This window comes from Meleagris gallopavo, chromosome 1, assembly GCF_000146605.3.
Source record: "Meleagris gallopavo isolate NT-WF06-2002-E0010 breed Aviagen turkey brand Nicholas breeding stock chromosome 1, Turkey_5.1, whole genome shotgun sequence".
Lineage (NCBI taxonomy): Eukaryota > Metazoa > Chordata > Aves > Galliformes > Phasianidae > Meleagris > Meleagris gallopavo.
This window is the reverse complement of record NC_015011.2, coordinates 107,039,233-107,060,246: the sequence shown is the minus strand read 5'-3', so window position 1 is coordinate 107,060,246 and position 21,014 is coordinate 107,039,233. Positions and strand designations below refer to the sequence as shown.

At 38.7% G+C, this 21,014-nt stretch overlaps 1 protein-coding gene across 1 annotated transcript in view; it reads right to left on the bottom strand.

The window, feature by feature from the left end:
• LOC100540209 (amine oxidase [flavin-containing] B-like) overlaps positions 1-21,014 on the bottom strand; it is a 51,934-nt gene that overhangs the window by 18,366 nt on the left and 12,554 nt on the right. The window contains exons 2-5 of the mRNA XM_010724021.2: positions 16,096-16,190; positions 14,994-15,131; positions 3,076-3,180; positions 1,968-2,059 (exon numbers count right to left, since the gene is read on the bottom strand). Of these exons, the coding sequence (XP_010722323.1) occupies positions 1,968-2,059; positions 3,076-3,180; positions 14,994-15,131; positions 16,096-16,190 (430 nt within the window). The remainder of the gene's footprint in view (positions 1-1,967; positions 2,060-3,075; positions 3,181-14,993; positions 15,132-16,095; positions 16,191-21,014) is intronic.

The following is a 21,014-nucleotide window of genomic DNA, read 5'->3' as shown; positions in this document are numbered from 1 at the left end:
AAAATAAATGCTTCTTCTACCCTCATTCTGAGAAAGATTTTAAAATGACATTTAGAATAGGACCACAAGATGCTCAGCTTAATTGCACCATGAGCAAAAGCAACTGGGTGTCTAAATGCATTTCATATACTAAGCACCAGATAATGAATGAACTCCAAAGCCAGCACTGAAATCACTTTCAGCTGAACCATTTTCAGCCTTTGAACTTCCAATACAATTAAAAAAAAAAAAAAATTGAGAAAAGCATAATTCAAACATACTATTCCAAACTCATTTGCAGTTCTACATAGAAGAAAAAGTCTCCTATCCCTGCTAAAAATGCACACAGCCCTGCTGAAGTGAAAAGCTAACCCACTTTCTGAAATGAGTGTGTTCTGACTTCATTATTGACCGTTAAAAAATAGCACAGAAAATATTTATCATTTTTATCTGCATAAACACATACTATAAAATATGATCAGCACTGAAAGATGTTTTGTTTAATGGGAGAATTAGTGCATGTGTTTACTAATATCTCATAGGCAGAAGCTACTAGGCAGAAGTTAAAACCTTATCATTTCTGCTGCCTTCTCCCATTGCTTTTCAGCATTTCAGTTCCCCAGTTTCCTCTGGTGTTTTACCTAGAAATGGCAATATGATTTCGGCCAAGAGCACATAGGGCACTTCCAGCATATGAGACTAGCCAAAAGCAAATCTGTACGGTCTGTTGGGTGAAAGGAAATAGTAGAAGGCTACCCTTCTGGATCACTACCCTTCCAGAGTGGGAAGTTTCTAAAGCATGTTATCCAAATCTGGGCAAATCAAGTTGAGATGCACAAATAAAATCTGAAAAGCATCTTGGAATTAAGGGAGCCTGACAGTCATGCCAATACTGAAGTAAAATGTCAAGACTTATTCCATCACAGAGTTCGAAAAATTATGATTGTAGAGCTATCAGATATTGACTACAGCATGTGGTGTTCTGATAACTTGAATAATTCCTTACCAAAACAGAGTTTAAGATGGCCAGCAGGATGAAAGCATGTATTTCTATTTTGTTTAACCAAATACAGATGGTGGCACAAATGAGAAAGGCTTTCTATATATGTATGCACAGTTATCATTCTTGTTGCAAATGAAAACAAAATGACCAGAACACTGAAAATTTTGGACAAGACCCTGCTGTTGATTAACAAGACTGTGTTACCCTCTGAAGACTGGCTGAAACCATAGAAATGCTCCCCAGATGCCACTGGCAGAGCTAGGCTTTTCCACTAAGATTGTTCAGACACCCTGCAGCAGAGTGTGGGGTGCTTAGAAATTCTGAAGCTGTTGCTGTTGAAATCAATCTCCTTTACAGCAAGGAAAAAATAATGTATTTTTGTTTCAGTGAGAAGAAAAACAATGAAACTGCTCTTGAATGGCAAGTAAAGAAAAATTACTTTGATGTATACATAAAAAAAAGGAAGCATTCATTCTCAGTTTTTCCCTGGGTGGTATATAGTGCAGCAGTTAAACAACAGAGTGATGGGTGTTAGACTGATTTAGTGCCATTTCAAGACAAATGTTATTCTTACAGTACTTTTGTAAAATCAGTTGGTCCAGTACAGAATAAAGGTAGGCTCTTCCATCAAAGGTGTGATTCAGAAACCTGCTGTAGCCAGAGCATTTTCTCATGAATAGTCAAACACATTTTGACATTTATCAGATGAAAATACCCATGTATTCAGAGGTAATCCCTTACACAAAACCCATTTTCCTTATATATTTATATCAGCCTAAAAAGTTATGGAAATATAATATAAACTACTACATATGCTGATAGATATTGCAGTCTATCATAAAAATATTTTCTCATCTGATTTCCCTAAAAAGGCTGTATTGTAGTGGTAGTTATATCTGTTTGCAAAGCAGTAGAACCTATTTGTAGTTCTAAGGTATATAAACATAAATTTTTATATCTACTTCCATATTGAAGAGTTTCTTACTTTGTCCAGCAAATTTTATCTATGAAATCTTGCATAGTCATTCTGTCCCATTCTTCTGCATGTGGAGCCTTCCACGGGGCTTCGTTGGGAATCTAAGGTAACATAAAACAGTGCTCATCAACAAATGAATGGATGTCAGAAGAAAAAGATAAAAAGTGAGCAAATTGTTTTCAGGTTAAAATAAGGAAATCTGGAGTTTTGTTTAGGTCTATTTTCAAAATAACCTTTATGTAATGTTTTTTAATATTCATTTTTAATAGTTCATTCTGAATGTGTTATCTTCAGAAGAAATACCATTTTGGGTTGGAATTAAAAGTTTGGGCAAAAAAAAAGGAAGAGAATTAACATTGTAAGCTGAATGACTACATGAAAGAGAAATATGTAAGATGGAAGGTAGGGAACAGAACTTCTGCTTTATCCACAATATTTGCAACATCACCAATATAATCTCATCTTTATATGATTATTCAGCTTGCAAATTCCTGATAGTAGTACAGTGAACTTAATTTAATATGCCTTGAGGGTAGTTGTTTTTTATGTATTTTTCTAAGATTTAACAGAGACTAATTTTAGAGTTAAGAGCTAGAACATAAAGCACAATAATGAGAGATGACTCTGGTTTATCCTGTGTCTCTCTTGTTCATTTATGGAAGTTACAGTCACTTCTTTTCAAAACTGTGTAACTAAATGGAAATCATGAACCACTGGTGAAAAGCTGAAATGGTTGGGTTGAATTTGAGTGTGGAGAAGGATACATGTTACAGGCCGACAAATCTCTTAAAATGCTAACTCCTCAGTGACTGTGCAAAACGCTAAATCACAAGATTAAACCTGGATGCCCATATATAAAAAAACTGCAAAGGTACTACTGTAGACAGGCTCAGCAGTATGGCTTTCAGAAAGCTTGCCAGGATGCCATTTACACATATGTTCTGACTACCAGTGTGGAGCAAAATTATGTACCAAAATATTGTTGCTCCTGCCAGCACTACACACATTCAAGCTAGAGCAGATCAAGCTATCTGCATCCTGGTTCAATTTTTACTATATTCCTCTGATCAGACCCTCACAGAGCTAAAGAAGTCAGCTGCAATTTCTCAAGCCATACCTCCTTTCCCATTTCATCCATGGTCCTCCACAGATTGTTGTAGTCCAGGTAGGCCAATGGATTCCACAGAGGAGGGAATGCACCTTTAAAGGGGTAAGATTTACCCTACAAGATGGTTAAAAAAAACAAACAATAAGCTAATAAAAATTAAAATTAAATCATAATCATATGTGCAGGAAACCACACTAAATGGTTGAATGTTCACTAGAAGAACGCACAAATTTAATCACTAAGTCACTAAGGTCAGTCCAAAAATGAGACAGAACAGTATTGCTCAAATGAGATGATAAACTGGCTGTTTCTGAAAATAAGAAACATATGTTGCATATTTTCCTAAGTGCTCATGAAAAGACTGAATTGGTAATTGCATTTAGTTTTTTGTTTTTCTTTCAAAATCAGATCGAAGCAGCTGTGATGAGCTCTATCAAGCACTAAAATCATTGCTCAGAGACATTCCTGGAATAAACTTATTTTAGCTGCAAGAAAACATAGCATTTAATAACAAAACCCCCATTCCTCTCATTCAACAACCACATCTCTGGCAATACAGAGATTCTGGAGAGTGACAGCATGACCAATAACAATGTCCCAGTTATACCATTATACACTTAATAGTTAGATTTTATAAGTTTAGCCACTACAATGAATTCAGAAGGCCCAGCATAATTAAGGGCAGAATATGACAGGTAATTGGTAGAGCTATTTCATTTATGAGGCATTTCCCTGTCTGACTATACGTCTGGCAACATAACAGTTTTAAAAAGTCACAAAGAATTGCTCATTAGCATTATATGGTTACTCATTTCTTCATAACATGTTCTGGACTCCACCGAGTAAATGAATAATTAAGATCATATTATGTGCCACAGCTTATATTTCAAAACTTACATTAATTTACATATTTAAGCGGGCAGTGCATTTGCATGAACATTCATTGGCAGAAGTACTAACTTTGAAGTGATACTTGATACAGTGCCACAACAACTGATCACTAAAAAAGATTTACTCGCTCATTCTTCAAGAGAAACACTGCATCATGATCAAGTATTTAGAACCAGGTAAAAATGAAAAAACAAGACTGTATCTCATTGAAGGTAGCATCCAAAGATCACCTGCATGAAGAAGGGTTGAGCTAGGTTTGATTTAGCCTCTTTACGTGAAAGGACATTCAAAACTGCAGGTGTTGCAAACACCGAAAGAGACAGTAAAAGAGCAGAAAGGGATATTGAGAGACTAAAAGAACTTGGTCTAGAAATAACAAAATCAGATATAACCTTGAAAAATGCTGGCTTATAACTTTGAGGGCTTCTAATTCAAAGAGAAAGAAACTTAGAAAGCAGAAATCCCAAAACCCAGGGGTAAAAGGAAAAACAGATGAGAAATTTGTTTAAAAAAACACAAACAAAAACAACAGCAAACACAACCAAAAACCAAAACTCAAACAAATGAAAAACACACAAAGCCCCACAACAGATTAGAGGAAGAAACTGTTTTTTCACCTAGTCTTTGTAAGACTAATGAAATCCTCCTAACAAACACCAAGGTAAGGAAAGTCAGATAAAAAGCGAAGTGTAAGATTAAAGAAATTCATTTTTGTTACAATGGCATGTGAAGAAGTAACTGAAAAAAGCAACTCCACTTTGCTGGGCTTTAGAAGAGAGACTATGGTTTGTAACATGCCAAAATGTCAATATAAAAAAAGTTTTCAATCAGGAGTTTTGTTACAGTTGAAGTTGATTCCCAGTCATGAGGCAGAGGTACGAAGGTACAGAACACCTCACTTTCAATCTAAGAACGGACTTTACAGCACACATTCAGAAATAACTGCAGAAAATGTCAGGAAATAACTTTTCATTCAAAGTGGAAAAAAAGTGCATCTCTACAGTTTTCTTATTCACTCATATAAAAATACATTACTCCAGAATAATGAAAGATATATTCCTGTAGATGGAGATCATGAATGGTAGTGAGTTTATCCTTCTCTTGGCTCCAAAATGGATATTTTGACACTATTATGATCACTCTTAATGTGAACTTAGTTTGAACTGGGATGCACCCTCGTGGTCTATTCACCAGGGGGCATCATAACAGAAGAGCAATAAGTCACAGAGTAAGTAATCTCCTGTCCCAGCTAGTAAAATCTGAACCTTACTGGTAATTACCTTTTAGCTTTCTGGTGCACATAAAAATTTCATGCCAGCCAGCAGTCAGCTTTGCTGTGCTTTGTTCTGAGCACTGGAGGTGGAATACTTTGCATAGGTGTTTCAAAAAAAAGAGTGTATCAGTTTGGTTTTTAGTACCTAGCATTTCCAGATTGAGATTTATGAAATATGTATACTGCTGTGCTCGAGAAAACCAGGACAGCATCAGAATGGGTTATTCCAATTATTGATTTTGTTCTGAGCTTCCCGCCCTGCCACAGGCAATCCTAACTGAGTAATCCCCTCTGAGTTAATTCAACTCTTACAAATTCCCTGTGGTGTTTCTTCATGAGTGCACAGCTAAGAGACACATAAAACATATCTTTGTTTTAGTATTCTTCTATTTCACTGCATTTGAACTGTAGAAAGGGAAAACTTGGCTATACTTCTGTAGAAATCTGGGGTGACAAGTCTCATAAAGCACAAAAGCAAATCTCAAAAAAATAAAAACAATCACAAAAGAGAGGGAGTCTACTGTAAAAGTTGCATTTAATGGGTCCAAAGGCATTATCTAAGGCCTGATTCTTATTTCCTATGCAGACAAAATTCCAGGTCCCACATGTCAGAATTCTGTTTGCAAAGAGACTGCAAGACCAGGATCTATACAGAAACACAAACACTACAGAAAAACTACTTATAGTTCTGAGTATTTTCCAAAAACTAAAACAATTCAGTTCTATAGAGTAATTTGTACTTTTACAAATACAACAAGCTTTTTTATATTTGTGCCATACCTACCAGTGCTGCATGATCTCCAAAGAAAAACAAGAAATGTAGATAAAAGTATGCCTCAAAATGCACAAAACATTTACTTTTCAAATGTTTTCAATACCTAAATCAGAGCAGTATACTGCAATAATAACTACCCCTTCTGATCATCTGATGCAATATTTTTATATCACAATTGTAATAATGCTCAGAAGTACTTCTTACATTTTTTTCCTTTTTTTTTTAATTTTTTTTGAGGGAGGAGGAGCAGGAGTCCTCTCAATGGATTTAATAGAGAGCATGCACAGTCTTTAGAAACTGATTCATAATGTAAGTTGCAATGCTTCCAACATCAGCATTGGCAGTTGGAGGTCTACCTGCTATTGTACTTGCTGCTTGAAAAGACTGTTGCTGTAGCATGAGCTAAAGCATACTAAAAAAGTTGAAACTAGAGGGAGCAAACTGAATGAAGGAACACGTCTCAGGAATAAGCAAACAGGGAAATGAGGAATCCAACTTAAAATGTCAGAACTATTATAATTCCCAACACGTTTTCTCATTCATGTTTTGAAGAATGTCATGTCAACCAACACTGGGCTTAGTTATACTGGACCCACATAATAAATTGTATGGAAATAGACTTCCTATGTACACCAGGTCAAAGAGATGACATAACAAGAAATAGGTTACTACTACGGGGTAAAGGAAATATATAGCATGGCAACTCAGCAGCCCCTTGCATATCACTTCCAGGACTTGGGAAGCCACAGGGCTGGTCCCACACACTTTCCCTTCGAAGAGTGGCAGTGGGTGAATCGTTAGGGAAGAAAAGACATGCTTTACCAGCAAGTGTCATCAGTATCTCTCTGCACACTGGGATCTCTGAAGACTGCTGCTTTTGCATGCACAATACCCCTTCATGCTCCTCTAAACGTAATGTGCCTAGGTAGAACCTCAGCAGCATTCAACATCATGACCTGCAGCTCTTTGTCCGGGTTTTATAGCTGGTATAAACATCTTACCAATACAGTCAGCTTTCATGGTAGAAAACGTGACTCTGTGATGCAATCTCTGCATCCATGAATAAGCACAGATACTCCCTCAGCTAAGCCCTCTAAACCTCAGAGTAGCAGCTTCTAACTTCACCAGGATGCCACTCTGCATGTTAATTCTCAGTTACACAGCTTTGCAGGCATACAGTGCCCTCTGCTGATCTGCAAGCATGGGTACATCACGCACCTTGTTCTCTCAATTGAAAATCCTAGAAACTTCATTCACGTAAAGCACAGAAACAGCCTCTTCTCCCAGGTAACAGCAATAGGACAAGAGGTAACGGCCTCAAGTTGTGCCAAGGGAGGTTAAGGTTGGATATTAGGAAATATTTCTTCTCTGAAAGAGCGGTAAGGCAGTGGCACAGGTTGCCCAGGGAGGTGGTGGAGTCACAGTCCCTGTAGGTGTTCAGGAACCGTGCGGATGTGGCACTGAGGGACATGGTTTAGTGAACGTGATGGGGATAGGCTGGTGCTTGGACTAGGTGATATTAAAGGTCCTTTCCAACCATAATGATTGTATGATTCTAAGATATAAAATCCTGAGGAGGAAAATGAGAAATAGCAAGGAGTCGCATCAGGCTGGAACTCAGTACCTGACTCTTGTATTCATTTTCTCACTTGCTATACTGTGGAAAACTGTTCTCCTTGTTGTTTTCATTTTATTTATCTAATAATATGTGCCTTTGGTACTCAGCCTCCCATGTAATCATAATTCTAAGGAAAACTAGAAAACTGGTGGCAACTAGTTGCACCAAATGATATCTCTAGCAGCTGAGAAAGGTAAGTAAGCCTACAGAGAAAACTGAGACGGTGAAGTCTTTTCTTTGAGAACCTGGCCTGCTTCTAAGTTCAGCTGGTTACTGTGCTGACAGTTATCATAAAAAGATACAAAGATTAGAAAATACAAATGCTGTGAAAGAAAATCTAGATAACTATGATGCAAACATATTGCAATATTAAGATGTGCCAAAATACCTTCTAATCATATTTCAATACTCAATTTGGGATCGTAAGCTTTGGATAATGAAGCATTTTGTGAAATTTGATCAGCAGAAGTAATTTCATTTTAAATGTAGCATAGCCATACACACTGGTCTGAAACACGCATCTTGAAAAAGAGAAGAAGCCAAGTGGGAGCAATTTGTTTCCAGTGTATTATAGATGGAAAGTTCACCTTCACTCTGCCATTGCATCAGTCACACAAAAGCTGAGATATATGTCTTAACTGAAAAAAGCAGAATGAGAAAAAAATATAACACTAAAGTATTTAGAAAAAAAGCTTGAGGTTCTGCTATGAATTTAGAAGTGAATATAACTCTTGGATCCAAGCAGTTGAGAAAAGAGTGACTAAGTCTCTCTCCTACTAGAACCAGATTGTTTATTTAGAGATACTAAGAAACACCTTTACAAACAGTGTTCAGGTGCCTTAGGAAGCACAGAATTCAAGGGACTGCACTCAAAATATTCTCTGAAACTGGGGCTCCAAGGGCTTTCAATACCTGAATTAAACCTGCCAATGAAGGGGATAAAATCAAAAGAAACCTTTTCAGAATATTTCTGGAGTTTGACTTAAAAAACTTCCTTCCCCTCCCAGAAGCTGAGAAGTGGCAAAAAAGAAAAAAAAAACAACAAAAAAACAGAAGAAAAGACGAGTGTCATTTTGGAGTTAACCATGAAACCAGCACTCTACCCACATAAAAAAGCAACACAAAACCAACCCCTAAACACAAGGGCATCCTCGCCCTCTCAAAATGAAAACACTGTTTAAAGCAGAAGATAACATCAGCACCACTGGTTTTGTTTCTGAGATACTTGAGATTTTTACATTTTTTATCTAAAAACTGAAATCTTACATAAAATTTTACAGACATGTGAAACACAGTAGGCTCAGCCAGCTCTTCCAGTATATATTTAATTCTGTAGGCCTCAACCAGCTTCCCAAGGGAAACAAAAATCAGTTATTGTAATCAAATGCAATTGAAGCTTTTCTCCTAGCAGCCTGAATTAAACAATCTAGGTGGGAGTACAGATCCTTTTCCTTATCTTCTAGGAAACAGACCCTGTGGACTGGGAGGGCTGAGGCTGAGGAATTTTCTTTGCATTCAGTTTTAATTAAGAAATGCATATTTTATTTCCAGTTCACTTTCCTTACTGCTTTCATCCTGGTGCTGCCATTAAGTCACAGCTGTCAGCCTTCCAGTCAATTTTCCTGATCAGTAGACATCTCTTGAGACTCTTATTTATGGTCCCCCTTTGACAGAGATCACTTTGCAGACTTGCAGTACATTTTGACCCTTTTAGACTGCTGTATTGCAAATATTATTTTTTTCATTTTATTTTTAAAAAGATCTAATTACAAACTAACTTGTTGCAATTGCTGCCAAGTGACTGGCACTAAAAAAAGGGAAAACGTCCATTATTTACAGGGTAGGTACGAAAAAGAACAGCCTTCCCTCTACTCGGGCCAGTGGCTGCTTTTCATTCACAGCATGGAGGACATCCCTTGTGGGTTTGGCAGATGCTCTCACCTACTTCTGCCCGTTCAGTCCTCAGTCTCCCCTGAGGCTCTCAGTCAGGATGAATAATGACACTGCATTTTGTGACAGGAATGCTTGCATCCCTATATCTAGGATACATTTTAATCAACGCAGATCTGCATTCCAGCAAGAACATAGGAAACTACCAAGGCGCCGTAGTAATTTCACTTGGAATTTATATGGCTTCTTTTACAAGGTGCCAGATCCCTAGCTTCTTCAAGATTCAGAGGATTCTCCCTAAGTTCTTACCTACAAGCTGTCAGAGAAAAGGGAAAATAAATACATGATGCCATTTTGCCTCACTTAAATTTTTGGTAGCTAATAGCCTTACAGATTTTTCCTTCTCTGGACACACTCTAATTAAGACAAACAAAATAGAAATGAAAGTGCTTTTATCTAGTCATTCAAAATCCATTAAAGCTGTTACATTACATATTATACACTATGCCAGGAGATACTGCCCTTAGATTTGCAAAGAAGCAGGTCAAAAGCTTAAATAAATCATGTTGCTTTAGCGTATGCATCAGTGATAGCACAGAAGAAACACCAGTAAATTCCCCAATTATAAGCAATATATACTCTATAAGCAATCACTCTTCCTGCTGCCAGTTAAAGCCTAATAGAATAGGACCATCACATTTTTATTCATGAACAAGATCACAGCAAAGTGCATTTTAATAAACACAATAGCGCTGAAAATGAATGACACCCAGGAGGTTGTAAAAAATTTTTTCTGCAGATTCACTGTAGATCAGCACATAACCTGCTAACATTAGAGCTGATCTGCGGTTCCAGCTAAAAGTATTGTGTGTATAAGATTAAATGTTCAACCCAGCAATGCCCTGCAGGCTAGTCCTGTTCCCTTTGGCCAGTTTGGGTCAGGGTTCTGGTTCTGTTGCCTACCAGCTCCTTGTGCACTCTCAACTCCTTACTGGGAGGGCAGCACAAGAAACTGAGATGTGCCTCTGGCTCTGTGTGAACACTGCTCTGCAATAATTAAAACATTGATATGCTATCAACATTGTTTTCATCACAAGTCCAAAACACAGCACCACAGCAGCCACTGTGCTGCACTTAGCTCTGTCTCAGCCAAGAATAGGACAATTGGGTTCACCTTAGCATTCTCCCCAGTTGCCAGATTGTAGATAACTATGAAGGTTGTGCTAACCTTGGAAGGGCATGACATACATTCAGACACCTCTAGCCAGTGCTACTGGAAGATGAGTGGGCGTGAGAAAAGCCCATCCCCCCCTAGGGAGCAGAACTATGGTAATGAGGTACAAGCAACTCACTGTCAAGAATCTGCCTGATGACAAGGGAGGAGATGTTTCATGTTTCACCCAACATTTGAAAGACCCCCATTTAACTGCCTGACTTTTGGTGATAATGGAACAACTAGCAGGGTTTATATCAATTGTCACCACGAGGAATATCACAGCTGCAATACACAATCCCAATAGCCAGCTACCTAGATAATCTCTAGCACTATCGCCAGTTTGCATCAAGACAACACAGGGATGAAGAACAATAAATGGAGCAGCCAGTTCCCACAGTCTGGGGAAATTCCAGGAAGGACCAGGCTATTAATACCCCAACAACAGTTCTGGTGGAAAGAAGATCTGGAAAAAAGTGATAATGAACACCAACAGAGTAGGGGACCTACCATAGACTAATGATTAGATTTTGAGAAACAAGTTTTGTTGGTATCATGTAGTCAGTAAGAGGAGTCTTGTTGGTAGTCTGTGCTGTCAGATTTCATGCAAGCCTTCTGTTAGTGAAAATGGGATCAGAGTGTGCTCAGCTAGCATCATAGCAGGACAAAAGGCAGATCATCCATACCATATATGAAGGAATCAAGTTCTAAAAAGATTGATTTATTAAACCAGACATACAAATAAATGTTTAATTACACAGAGTTATGATAGCAGACCAAACCAAAACTGTAGTAACCTTACTTAGCAAAGGTACTGCTATCTGTTACACTTGCTAGCAGGGATTTGTGCTTTAAAAGACAAGAAGTTTGCATGGCTATTGGGATTGCACAAAAGTTAAATGCAATTTGGATTAGCCAAGCAAATCTGTTCACAATTAATCCCATACAACAATTTGAAGTATTATATTTCAGTATCTCTCCAGAGAGTCTTACATAGCAGAAGTAAAAATTATGTGAGGTGTATACGGTTTGGCTTGTTTTTTGAAGACAAAACCTGTCAATTTAATGAGAGAAATAAAAGCCAGTAATGAAAAGCTGTAGATTTACTTATCTAAGATAAGGCCCTGAAAACTCCCTTGAGTAGGTAAGGAAAAATTACCTGATTTTAAGAAGCATTTAGTATCTGCTTACTAGTCCAAAGGGACAACTGTTAGGAGATACTGATATCTCAGATACTTTCGCTTCTTAGATCTGGATTTATGAACCTAACTTTTATTATGCTACTGAAAAGCAATAGTGTTCAGATAGCAATTTGCCCACTAAATACAACTTGCAGAGCTATACTAATTTTCTCACTGAGACTGATGAAACCGTGCTTACACAAATGAAAAGAGCACACTAATCTCCCTTCAAAGACCATAAAAGAGGATGTTTAACAAGTGGAGGGAAATAAAAAAATATGTAGCGCAAGAAATATAATTTTGAGTTTCTGTGAAGATATCAAACACAATATAAGTTAGCTCAAAAATACACTCACGATAGAACCTGGCATTAAAAAAGATTAAAGGGGAAGAAAACACACAATCCAATCAAGCTGGTAAAGCTTAATTAGCACAGACACACCCAGAGATCAACAAAATGCATTCTTTTCATTTTGTAGTACAAAGAAGCTGCATATATTACTTGTATTAAAAAGCCTGTAAAATGAATTTAATTAACTATGAAAGGCTTGATTTTGCCTTTGGGTACTTGTAAAAACAGCAGCTGATTTTCCAAGATGCACTCTGATGCCTGATAGTGTAGTTAGACAAAAATTAAAACCTTTAGGTTTCATTGCCTCTCTGGATTCAGAGAGAATGTGGTCCAGAATTTAATTAGATTATTAGTCTATAGTCATGAAACTTCAGTCAGCATGTGAATTTAAATTCACACAGACCTTTGTATATTTTGAAATCTGTTTTACAAGGTACGACTTGAGAGTATAGCTTGGATTTTATGGAGCACACAAGAGTGTTGTCTATTTGCAGGGAAAGTGAGGACAGCCACATGGCTAAAGTGAGAGATCTGCAAGGACTGTATTACAGTTACATGAATTGCAAAACTTCAAAGATTAGTGCACCCATTTGTGCATGCAATTATGTACGTTTACTATATAGCATTCATATTCTAACTCTCTAACTGTGATTCCTTGACTATGATAATATTTTTCCATAGTTATATAAACACAGCAGTAAAAAAGAAATAAAAGATTAAAAATGAATGAAATTAGGAAATTCTGAAGAGAAGCTACTGTCTGTGTGATATTTTCCCTCATTAAGCCTTGCTTGGCTTCCAGGAAGTCTTGGTGCACAGTTCTCTCCCTGGCCACTTCTACCCTATCTCCCTTCAGGAGCTCTCCCACAAGCAGCCACCACCAAGATATGCAATATCTCTCCTCAGATGATTTTCAGTAATTCACAGGACTGGATATGGCTCTAAGCAGGATGATAAAACTGTGATGCATTGGAGTCTCAAAGGATCCTGCTACTTCCAGGGTCTCTTTTTCCATAGGTCTGTGTAAGTCATGGTGCCAATCCCACACATACCTGACAACTTCAGACCACCACAGTTCCAAGTATAAAACTACCACATTTGCCACATCTCCCTTGTGTATCTAAGGACACAACTTGCATTCTACCAGCAGGTCACAGCACTAGCACATGAGTGCTAGAGTTAGCCCAGGCTTTCAGTCTTCTTGCAGACCTCCCAGGTTCTATTGGCATCCCTAACTCACAGATGTAGACCTTAGCCAAAGTGTCAAGTGTCCCATATCCCCAGACTTGGATGGCTTAAATGCCTTCTGGAGAAGAGTGGCTTCTCTCAACTCTGAATCTCTGGACACAAGTTGTACAGCTGCATAAATTCCCTTGACTTGAGCCTTAATGCCCGGACAGACTCCGCTGGCTCAGCCCTATGTTTGAGAAGAGCCTTACTGCCACAATGCAAAGCCCTTCCTATACCCAGACAGAGTTAAGGCACATCCTTTACTGCCAGCCTGGGATACACCAGCAAGTTCTGCCAGTGCTGGGTAGGGAGGAAGGCTGAGAGCCTTGACTCACAAGAGCACTCTCAGCCTTGTGCTTAAAGGTGTCTGTAGATGATGGCAAAAGGCTGTTTGCAACCCAACCTACCTCTAGCAATCCATGTGTTAAGACACTTGTTGTCAATTGAAAGACAGATTATCTTTGGAGAAAGCCCAAACTTCCACTTCTGTAGAAATTTCCCTCACTCTAGAGGTCTGTTGGAAAACAAAAGGTCATTTCAACCATCACACTAACACCAGCATCCTTCCCTATAAATTGGCTCCTAAAGATCTGAAAAGAAAATAGGGTCTGGCCTACAAAACAAACAGCCGTGCTTGTGCTGGTTGCTGACAGACGAGGTCCCCATATTGACTCCAGCTCTGGCAATACCAAGTATGTTTCACTGACTTCTGACAGTATTTTGGAACGCCACCATGCTAGGAGAGCAAGGTTATCCTGACAGTTGATCATGCAGATCAGCCATGTCAGTTGTCTTCTACCATGAACTTCCCCCTCACAGCGTGACTTCCTGCTACAATTGAGGAGACCCTGAAAGCAAAATAGTGTGAAAATGCTTTGAGAACACACTTCTTTTTCATAACAATTGAATGGGAAAGATACTCCAAAACATATTAGAACTTTTTTTCTCTATTGCTGTCAATTTAAATAGATCAACATTTTCTTTAACCTTTGATCATACACCAACTATCATCATGTCTTTTCATAAGCATATAGTGAATCTCAATGTTAATTTCCTCAGAACTAACACAGAATGTTGCTCTTCTATGAGAGTGCAACACTCACGTAGAATAATATCAAGCAGTATAAAGAAAGAAGGAAAGAATTTAGGAACCTTACTCTGAGAAACTTTCAGTCTGACTCCAGATACTCCCACTTTCCAGACTTGTGAAAAGGCCTTTCAGACACCTCATGTAGAATATGTAAGAGAGCTGGCACATATAGAACAGTTGCAGTTGTACTGTTTGGAAACTGTGAAACTTTTTGAGAGCTTTTACCACGAGCTCAGACTTGAACCAAAGCATCAGTCGCCAGGATGCATCTACAAAGGTACACATGTAGATATGCATGCATATAGTGATTTGTATCAGTTCTTCATTACCAGCATACTTATTTTTGTTCAGGAAACTCAGAGGATGCATACTTGAACTAGTCTGTCTACAGCAACAAACTTGAGAACATCTTACCTTGACATGATGTATCAGCTGCTCAACTTCATTCACTTTATATGTCTCTATTCCTAACTCTTTAGATAATCGTAGAAGGCGATTCTGCGTTGGCCCCACATAGGCTCCTCCAAGGTCCACATATTTCACTTGTTTATTCTAGTATATCACACACACACACACACACACACACACAAGATTAAAAAAAAAAGATGTGACTTTTGCAAACACCACACAAATTAAAAGAGCAATCTAGAGGAATTATTCAAGCATTCTAGTAAAGATTCTTCTCCCCATAGAAAACACTGTTTGTCTTGGTTAAGTTCAGGAGTAGCACTTACTAAGAATCTCATATGTGGATTTCATAAGCAGCTTAAGGCTGTAAAGGAACAGGCCTCCCAACAAGCATGAGAATAAAGACCTTAACAAAGAAGATGGAGTCAGAGAGGTCTGCACAGTTCTTATCTGGTTGGACATCTCACCAGAAACTAGTTTAATACAGAGTACACTAGGGAACAGCACAAGTAAGGTTTTTTTGATGTGCAGAGTACATGGGAATCTCCTGGGTCGAGAGAGCACGTCGTAAAGGAGTGAACAACACTGGTCCCCAGTCACCTTTGCCATTCCTGTAATCTATATCATTCTTCACAGGGCTTGTTAAAAGTTCAGCTCAAGGATTTTCATCACACAATTGGTCTTTATGGGTGTTTTTAAATAACGATTTCTCCTGAATCACTCCATAGGAAATGACTTTAAAACTTAGCTAATAATTTTCTCTTCCCAGAGGAAAAGATTAATGACTCCAGTGCCTGCAGATAACATGGAAACATTCTGTCCCCATCATTCTGCCAGTTTTTTCCTATTCTTGTTTGTATGGTATCAGGAAACTTCCCTTCTGCTACCACTCCGGCAATTTTCCCACAAGGGCGTCCTCTAGCAGGTAAGTTAAATAAATATGCATAAACACATACATATATTTATACATAATATTCATATAGTGTATGCATAATGTACATATATATATGTCATGCATATGCATTAATCATCAATTTCACATTATACACATGTAGAATACAAAATATGTGTGTGTATATATTGCATAAGTGGGTTTGGAGACAATTACCTTTACAGTGAAGGTTCTTCCACCAACCCTGTCATTGGCTTCCAGCAACACAACATTCAAGCCTGACTCAGTCAATAGTTTGGCAGCTGAGAGACCTGAAAGATAAGAAAAAGAAACAAAGTAAAAATGAACTAGGAACTACCTTCATTCCATAAAAATTTTCTTTATATATTTTTTCTTCATTTTGCTTTTCTTAAAGCTGAGACACCGAGAAAGGGAGCAATGGGAATACAGGAAAGAACATCTCATTTTAGTTCTGATGCTATAAATCCTCACAAATGCAGAGAAGATATCAGTCAGTCTCTCCAGCAAGTGTGTCAAGCCACCATGGGAACTAAGGGAAATACAAAGGTTGGGTAAGACAAAGGGAATGCAATTTGCAATGTCTCAGCTTTTTAGGATCACCACTGCCTTACATTTCAGTATGAATAAACCGAGATTTGTATAATCTGAGTTCTTATTTTGGTCACATGAGGCTGAATTTCCAGTGGGACAGCAAGCAACATACTCTGAAGGACAGCGTGGTCTTCTTGCGTGATAGAATGTGCGAAATTAAGCTGAGCACACAATAGGCTAGAAACCATGCTCACACAGTATCATTTTCTTACCCATTCTGGCACACCATCTCGCCGCCATTGGAAAGCAATCAGTTACTTCTTGATGTTTAGTACATGCAGTTTTTGAGAAGGAGGAGGGAAATGAAGGGTCAAAGGAGATTGTTCTAAGTATAAGTCAGCCATGAAAGAAATGCCAAAAGCACTGGCAGGAAAAACAGATGGCCAAAGCTAGCATGGCAAGACTGACTGAAATGACAATGATGAAAACACGTTATATAGCAGTCCTGGATAGAAAGAGTATTAATGAGAGGCACTAAAGGCACTACAGAACATCCTGATGGCAAACTATAAGCCTGGGAGTAGGAAATCCAGTTCTTGCTCCCTGCAGATAAGCAGCTGAGAAATGCTGGTTAAATAAATTAGGCTCTTCATTTCCCAGTGAGATGATGCACACCTATTTTTAAAGGACTTAGGCATTTCCTGGAAAATAAATAAATAAGTAAAGTAGTATGAGCTTTCGTTAAAAGATCATATTGTCCTGCTTTTACTTCCAGCTTCATGAACTTAATTTATCTTAAGTTTTCATCTAAGTGCTGGTGAGTAGAGAAAACCATCAATGATACTGGTATTTCCATACTTCCTTATCAAGGAAATTATATTATAAAAACATCCAGCTGGCTCTGCAGCCTTGACTACTCTCACAAATATTTAAGGAAGCCAAGGAGAACAGAATACAGAAAACAGTCATAGTGCGCAAACTGTATTTCCAGATTTCCAAGCAACTTTTAAGAACAGATTGGTTCTATGAGAAAAATAGACAAAAAATTTCCTAAACAAATACAGTTTACCATGCAAAGAGAAAAAAAAAGAAAGAAAAAAAGAAAAGACAAATATTTGATCAGCTGGGACAAGTTCAATAGTATTTATTAATAATTTACAGATGAATATATAATCTCAAGGCTGCTATCAGGGAAGATTTCTGCTTATCACGCTAGCAGATATTGACTTATCAATTAATACTACTCAGTAACCAACACTGATTAAGCAATATGAGATCTGACTTTTTTTATGAAAATCTAATGAATAAACATCTCAGTCCAGCTGGGAAAAGAGCAAGCTTATTCCCAGGAGCTGAACAGACAGAGAAGCCTCTGAAGAGATGGCTCCCCAGACTAAAGGAAGGCAGCTGGTTTCACAGGGCTCAGCACAGACACCACCGTGTCATTTGCCTACACACATCTCAGCCACACTACCGCTACTCATCTCTCAGCTATCCAGTGTTCATTCCCTATTGTTTATCTGGGGGCAGGTGTCACTTTCCTTTCCCATATGTTCATAGATGTACCTTCTGAGGATGGATCAGTCTTTCCTGATGCATAAATAAAAAATAAAAATCAGTGCCAGGGTGTCATGCTGGAATGGGCTGCTCAGGGAGGTGGTGGAATCGCTGTTCCTGGAGGTGCTTAAGAAATGTTTAGATGTTGTACTAAGGGACATGGTTTAGTGGGGAAATATTGGATGGTAGGATTGGATGATCTTGTAGGTCTTTTCCAACCTTAGTGATTCTATGATTCTACAAAGGAGGAAGACCAAGCAGAGCCTCGCTCTCCACTGACGTTGCACTGTCCCATGCCAGTTTCCAGCAGATTGGATCTCTGTAAGGACAGGGATGTATCCTTGGGGCTTGGCTCTACAGTGACAGTTGCAGGCTACAGGCACCATCTGAGCACTTACTTCTTATCAATAGCTAATAGTCCACCTCCTTCTCTCTTGTACATACCAGAATGATCCAAAATTTTGCTGGAGAAATGATGCGGAGAATGTAGCCACCCTCCAACTCCCCTGCCTCAGTAACAACAGAAATCTAAAACTGGGGAAGATTTTCTGGGATTGTTTAGTTTAGAGGAGACTCATCTCTACAATTACCTGAAAGGAAGTTGTAGTGAGGTGGGGGTTGGCCTCTTCTCCTAGTTAACAGTGACAGGATGAGAGGTAATGGCCTTAAGTTGCATCAGGAGAGGTTCAAGGTTGGATATTAGGAAAAACTTCTCAGGAAGATCAGTGAAGCACTGACACAGGCTGCTCAGGGAGGTGGTGGAGTCACTATCCCTGGAGGTGTTCAAGAACCGTGTGGATGTGGCACTGAAGAACCTGGTTAATGGAGATCAGTTGATGGTTGGACTAGATGGTCTTAGTGGTCTTTTTCAACTCCGATGATTCTATGATTCTAAGAAGTGAAGGCAGAAGCTCAAGATCCAGATGGCACTGCTGAGAACCAAATCAGGTCTTGCAGCACACAAAGGACAGGATAAGGCAAGACTGCTGTTGCAAATATCACGTTTTAGCACGGTATGAATACGTAAGAATTTTGCTGTGCTTTGTATCTCACATATTTGACATCACAGTACTGCCATAGTACAGCCACATCATCCCTTACCATTCCCTTCTCTGGAGCTGGATCTCAGACCCCCAGAAGGGCTCTTGGAGCAACACTGCAATAACAGTGAGAGGATTGGATGATGCAGAGAGCTCTTGGTCACAGTGATACAAGGACAGATAGGGTGCCAGAACAGCAACAAATAGATATTAATATTAGTACACAAGTATCGTGCACAAGGCTGGGGTGTGCTTTCAGAATTAAAGAATTGGGAAAGTCTTACAAATTACAATCTCTTTTCTGGCTAAGAGACAGAGGCTGAGCAAGAGGCTTCTCTGTGATTAACATTCCATAAAGCATTCCATAAAGCACGCACAGAGACTGACTGAGAAGTTTAACCTCTCACATCTCAGAACTGTTCCCAGCTCACCCAGCTCACATCTTTCACTCATCACTAGGCAAGAGGCAGATTTTCACTTTATCCCTGTTGCTCAAAAGGGAGGCAACCAACCATATTCAAACATAAAGTTCATCCAAAAATGTGGCTAGTGCTGTTGTTACTCCCATTTCTTAAACAATGTTTTGTCATACAGCAACATCTTGCCCTTCTCTCTGGGAATATTTCTACTAAAACTGATGTAAATTGCAATATTCAAAATATGAATACATGAATTGCAATCTGAGACATTTTAACCACTTGACTGGGGACAGGAATTTAGGATAGCATCCCTTGCAAGACAGCTTACAGAAGTACAACAGAATATATATATACATGCATACTTTTACATATATATATATATATACACATACACACACATATATATAAATAGCTAAGCAGCCCCACCTGCAGTTCTCCTCAGTGAACTGATACACAGACAATTAGTGCAAACAACAAAGAAGCAGAGATGCTAGGTTTTATCTGAAACCTCAGACTGAAAGCACCATTGTGCTTAGAATATGGCAAAGCAGGCAAGCCTTCATCAGTTACCATGGCAATCCGTTATCTAAATGCAGCCACTTGGAGATGTTGGTAGGAGATTGCTTTCCAGGGGATGCTATACTGTAAGTTCAAGCCACAGAAATTGTTTTTCCATCACGCAGCACTTTGCATGCACACAGATCTTACTTGGACATAATAATCAGAAGAATAATTTAACATTACTTCCAATGTTAAATTGGAAGTAATTCTTCCCAGTTTGATATCTATGTGCCTACTAAGCACCCTAACACACCATTTGATGAAAGGGTTTCATCACCAGCTCACGTTCTAACCTTCAAAATTTCCTCATACTAAGAGAACAATCAACATGTGTTTGTTTTTTAATGGTAATCTCAAATTTCTGTGCTAGGGCATGATCCATATTCACATTTGGACTGATAGGTGTGATGAGTCACATTTTCCAAGCATTACGGACTACAGTGAAGCCCTAGACTCAAAGAAATCTGATTATTCAAAAAATTTCTAAGCACAATTTTTGAAAACTGATCTCAATTTTGTGACACCAGATTGAGTCCAGAGGAGGGCCACTAAGATGATCAGAGGGCTGGAACACCTCTCCCATGAAGAAAGGTTGAGGGCACTGAGCTTGTTTAGTTTGGAGAAGAGAAGATTCCAGGGAGACCTCATTGTGGCCTTCCAGTACTTGAAGGGAACTTATAAACAGGAAGGGGAACAGCTGTTTATGAGGGTGGATAGTGATAGGACAAGGAGGAATGGTTTTAAACTGTGGCAGGGGGGTTGGAACTTGATGATTCTTGGGGTCCATTTCATTTCAAACATTCTATGATATGATTCTCTCTTTATCTACTTGCTTGTTTTGGCACCAAAGGTATGTTTCTGACATGCTAGGCAGGGGAGTTGTAATATCTGTACTATGTGCCACACACATGGAGCTGTATACAAATGTTGGTTGTATAGACAGGCCTACAGGCAAGCATATCCCTGGAGGTATTCAAGAGATGTATGGACGTGGCAATAAGGAACT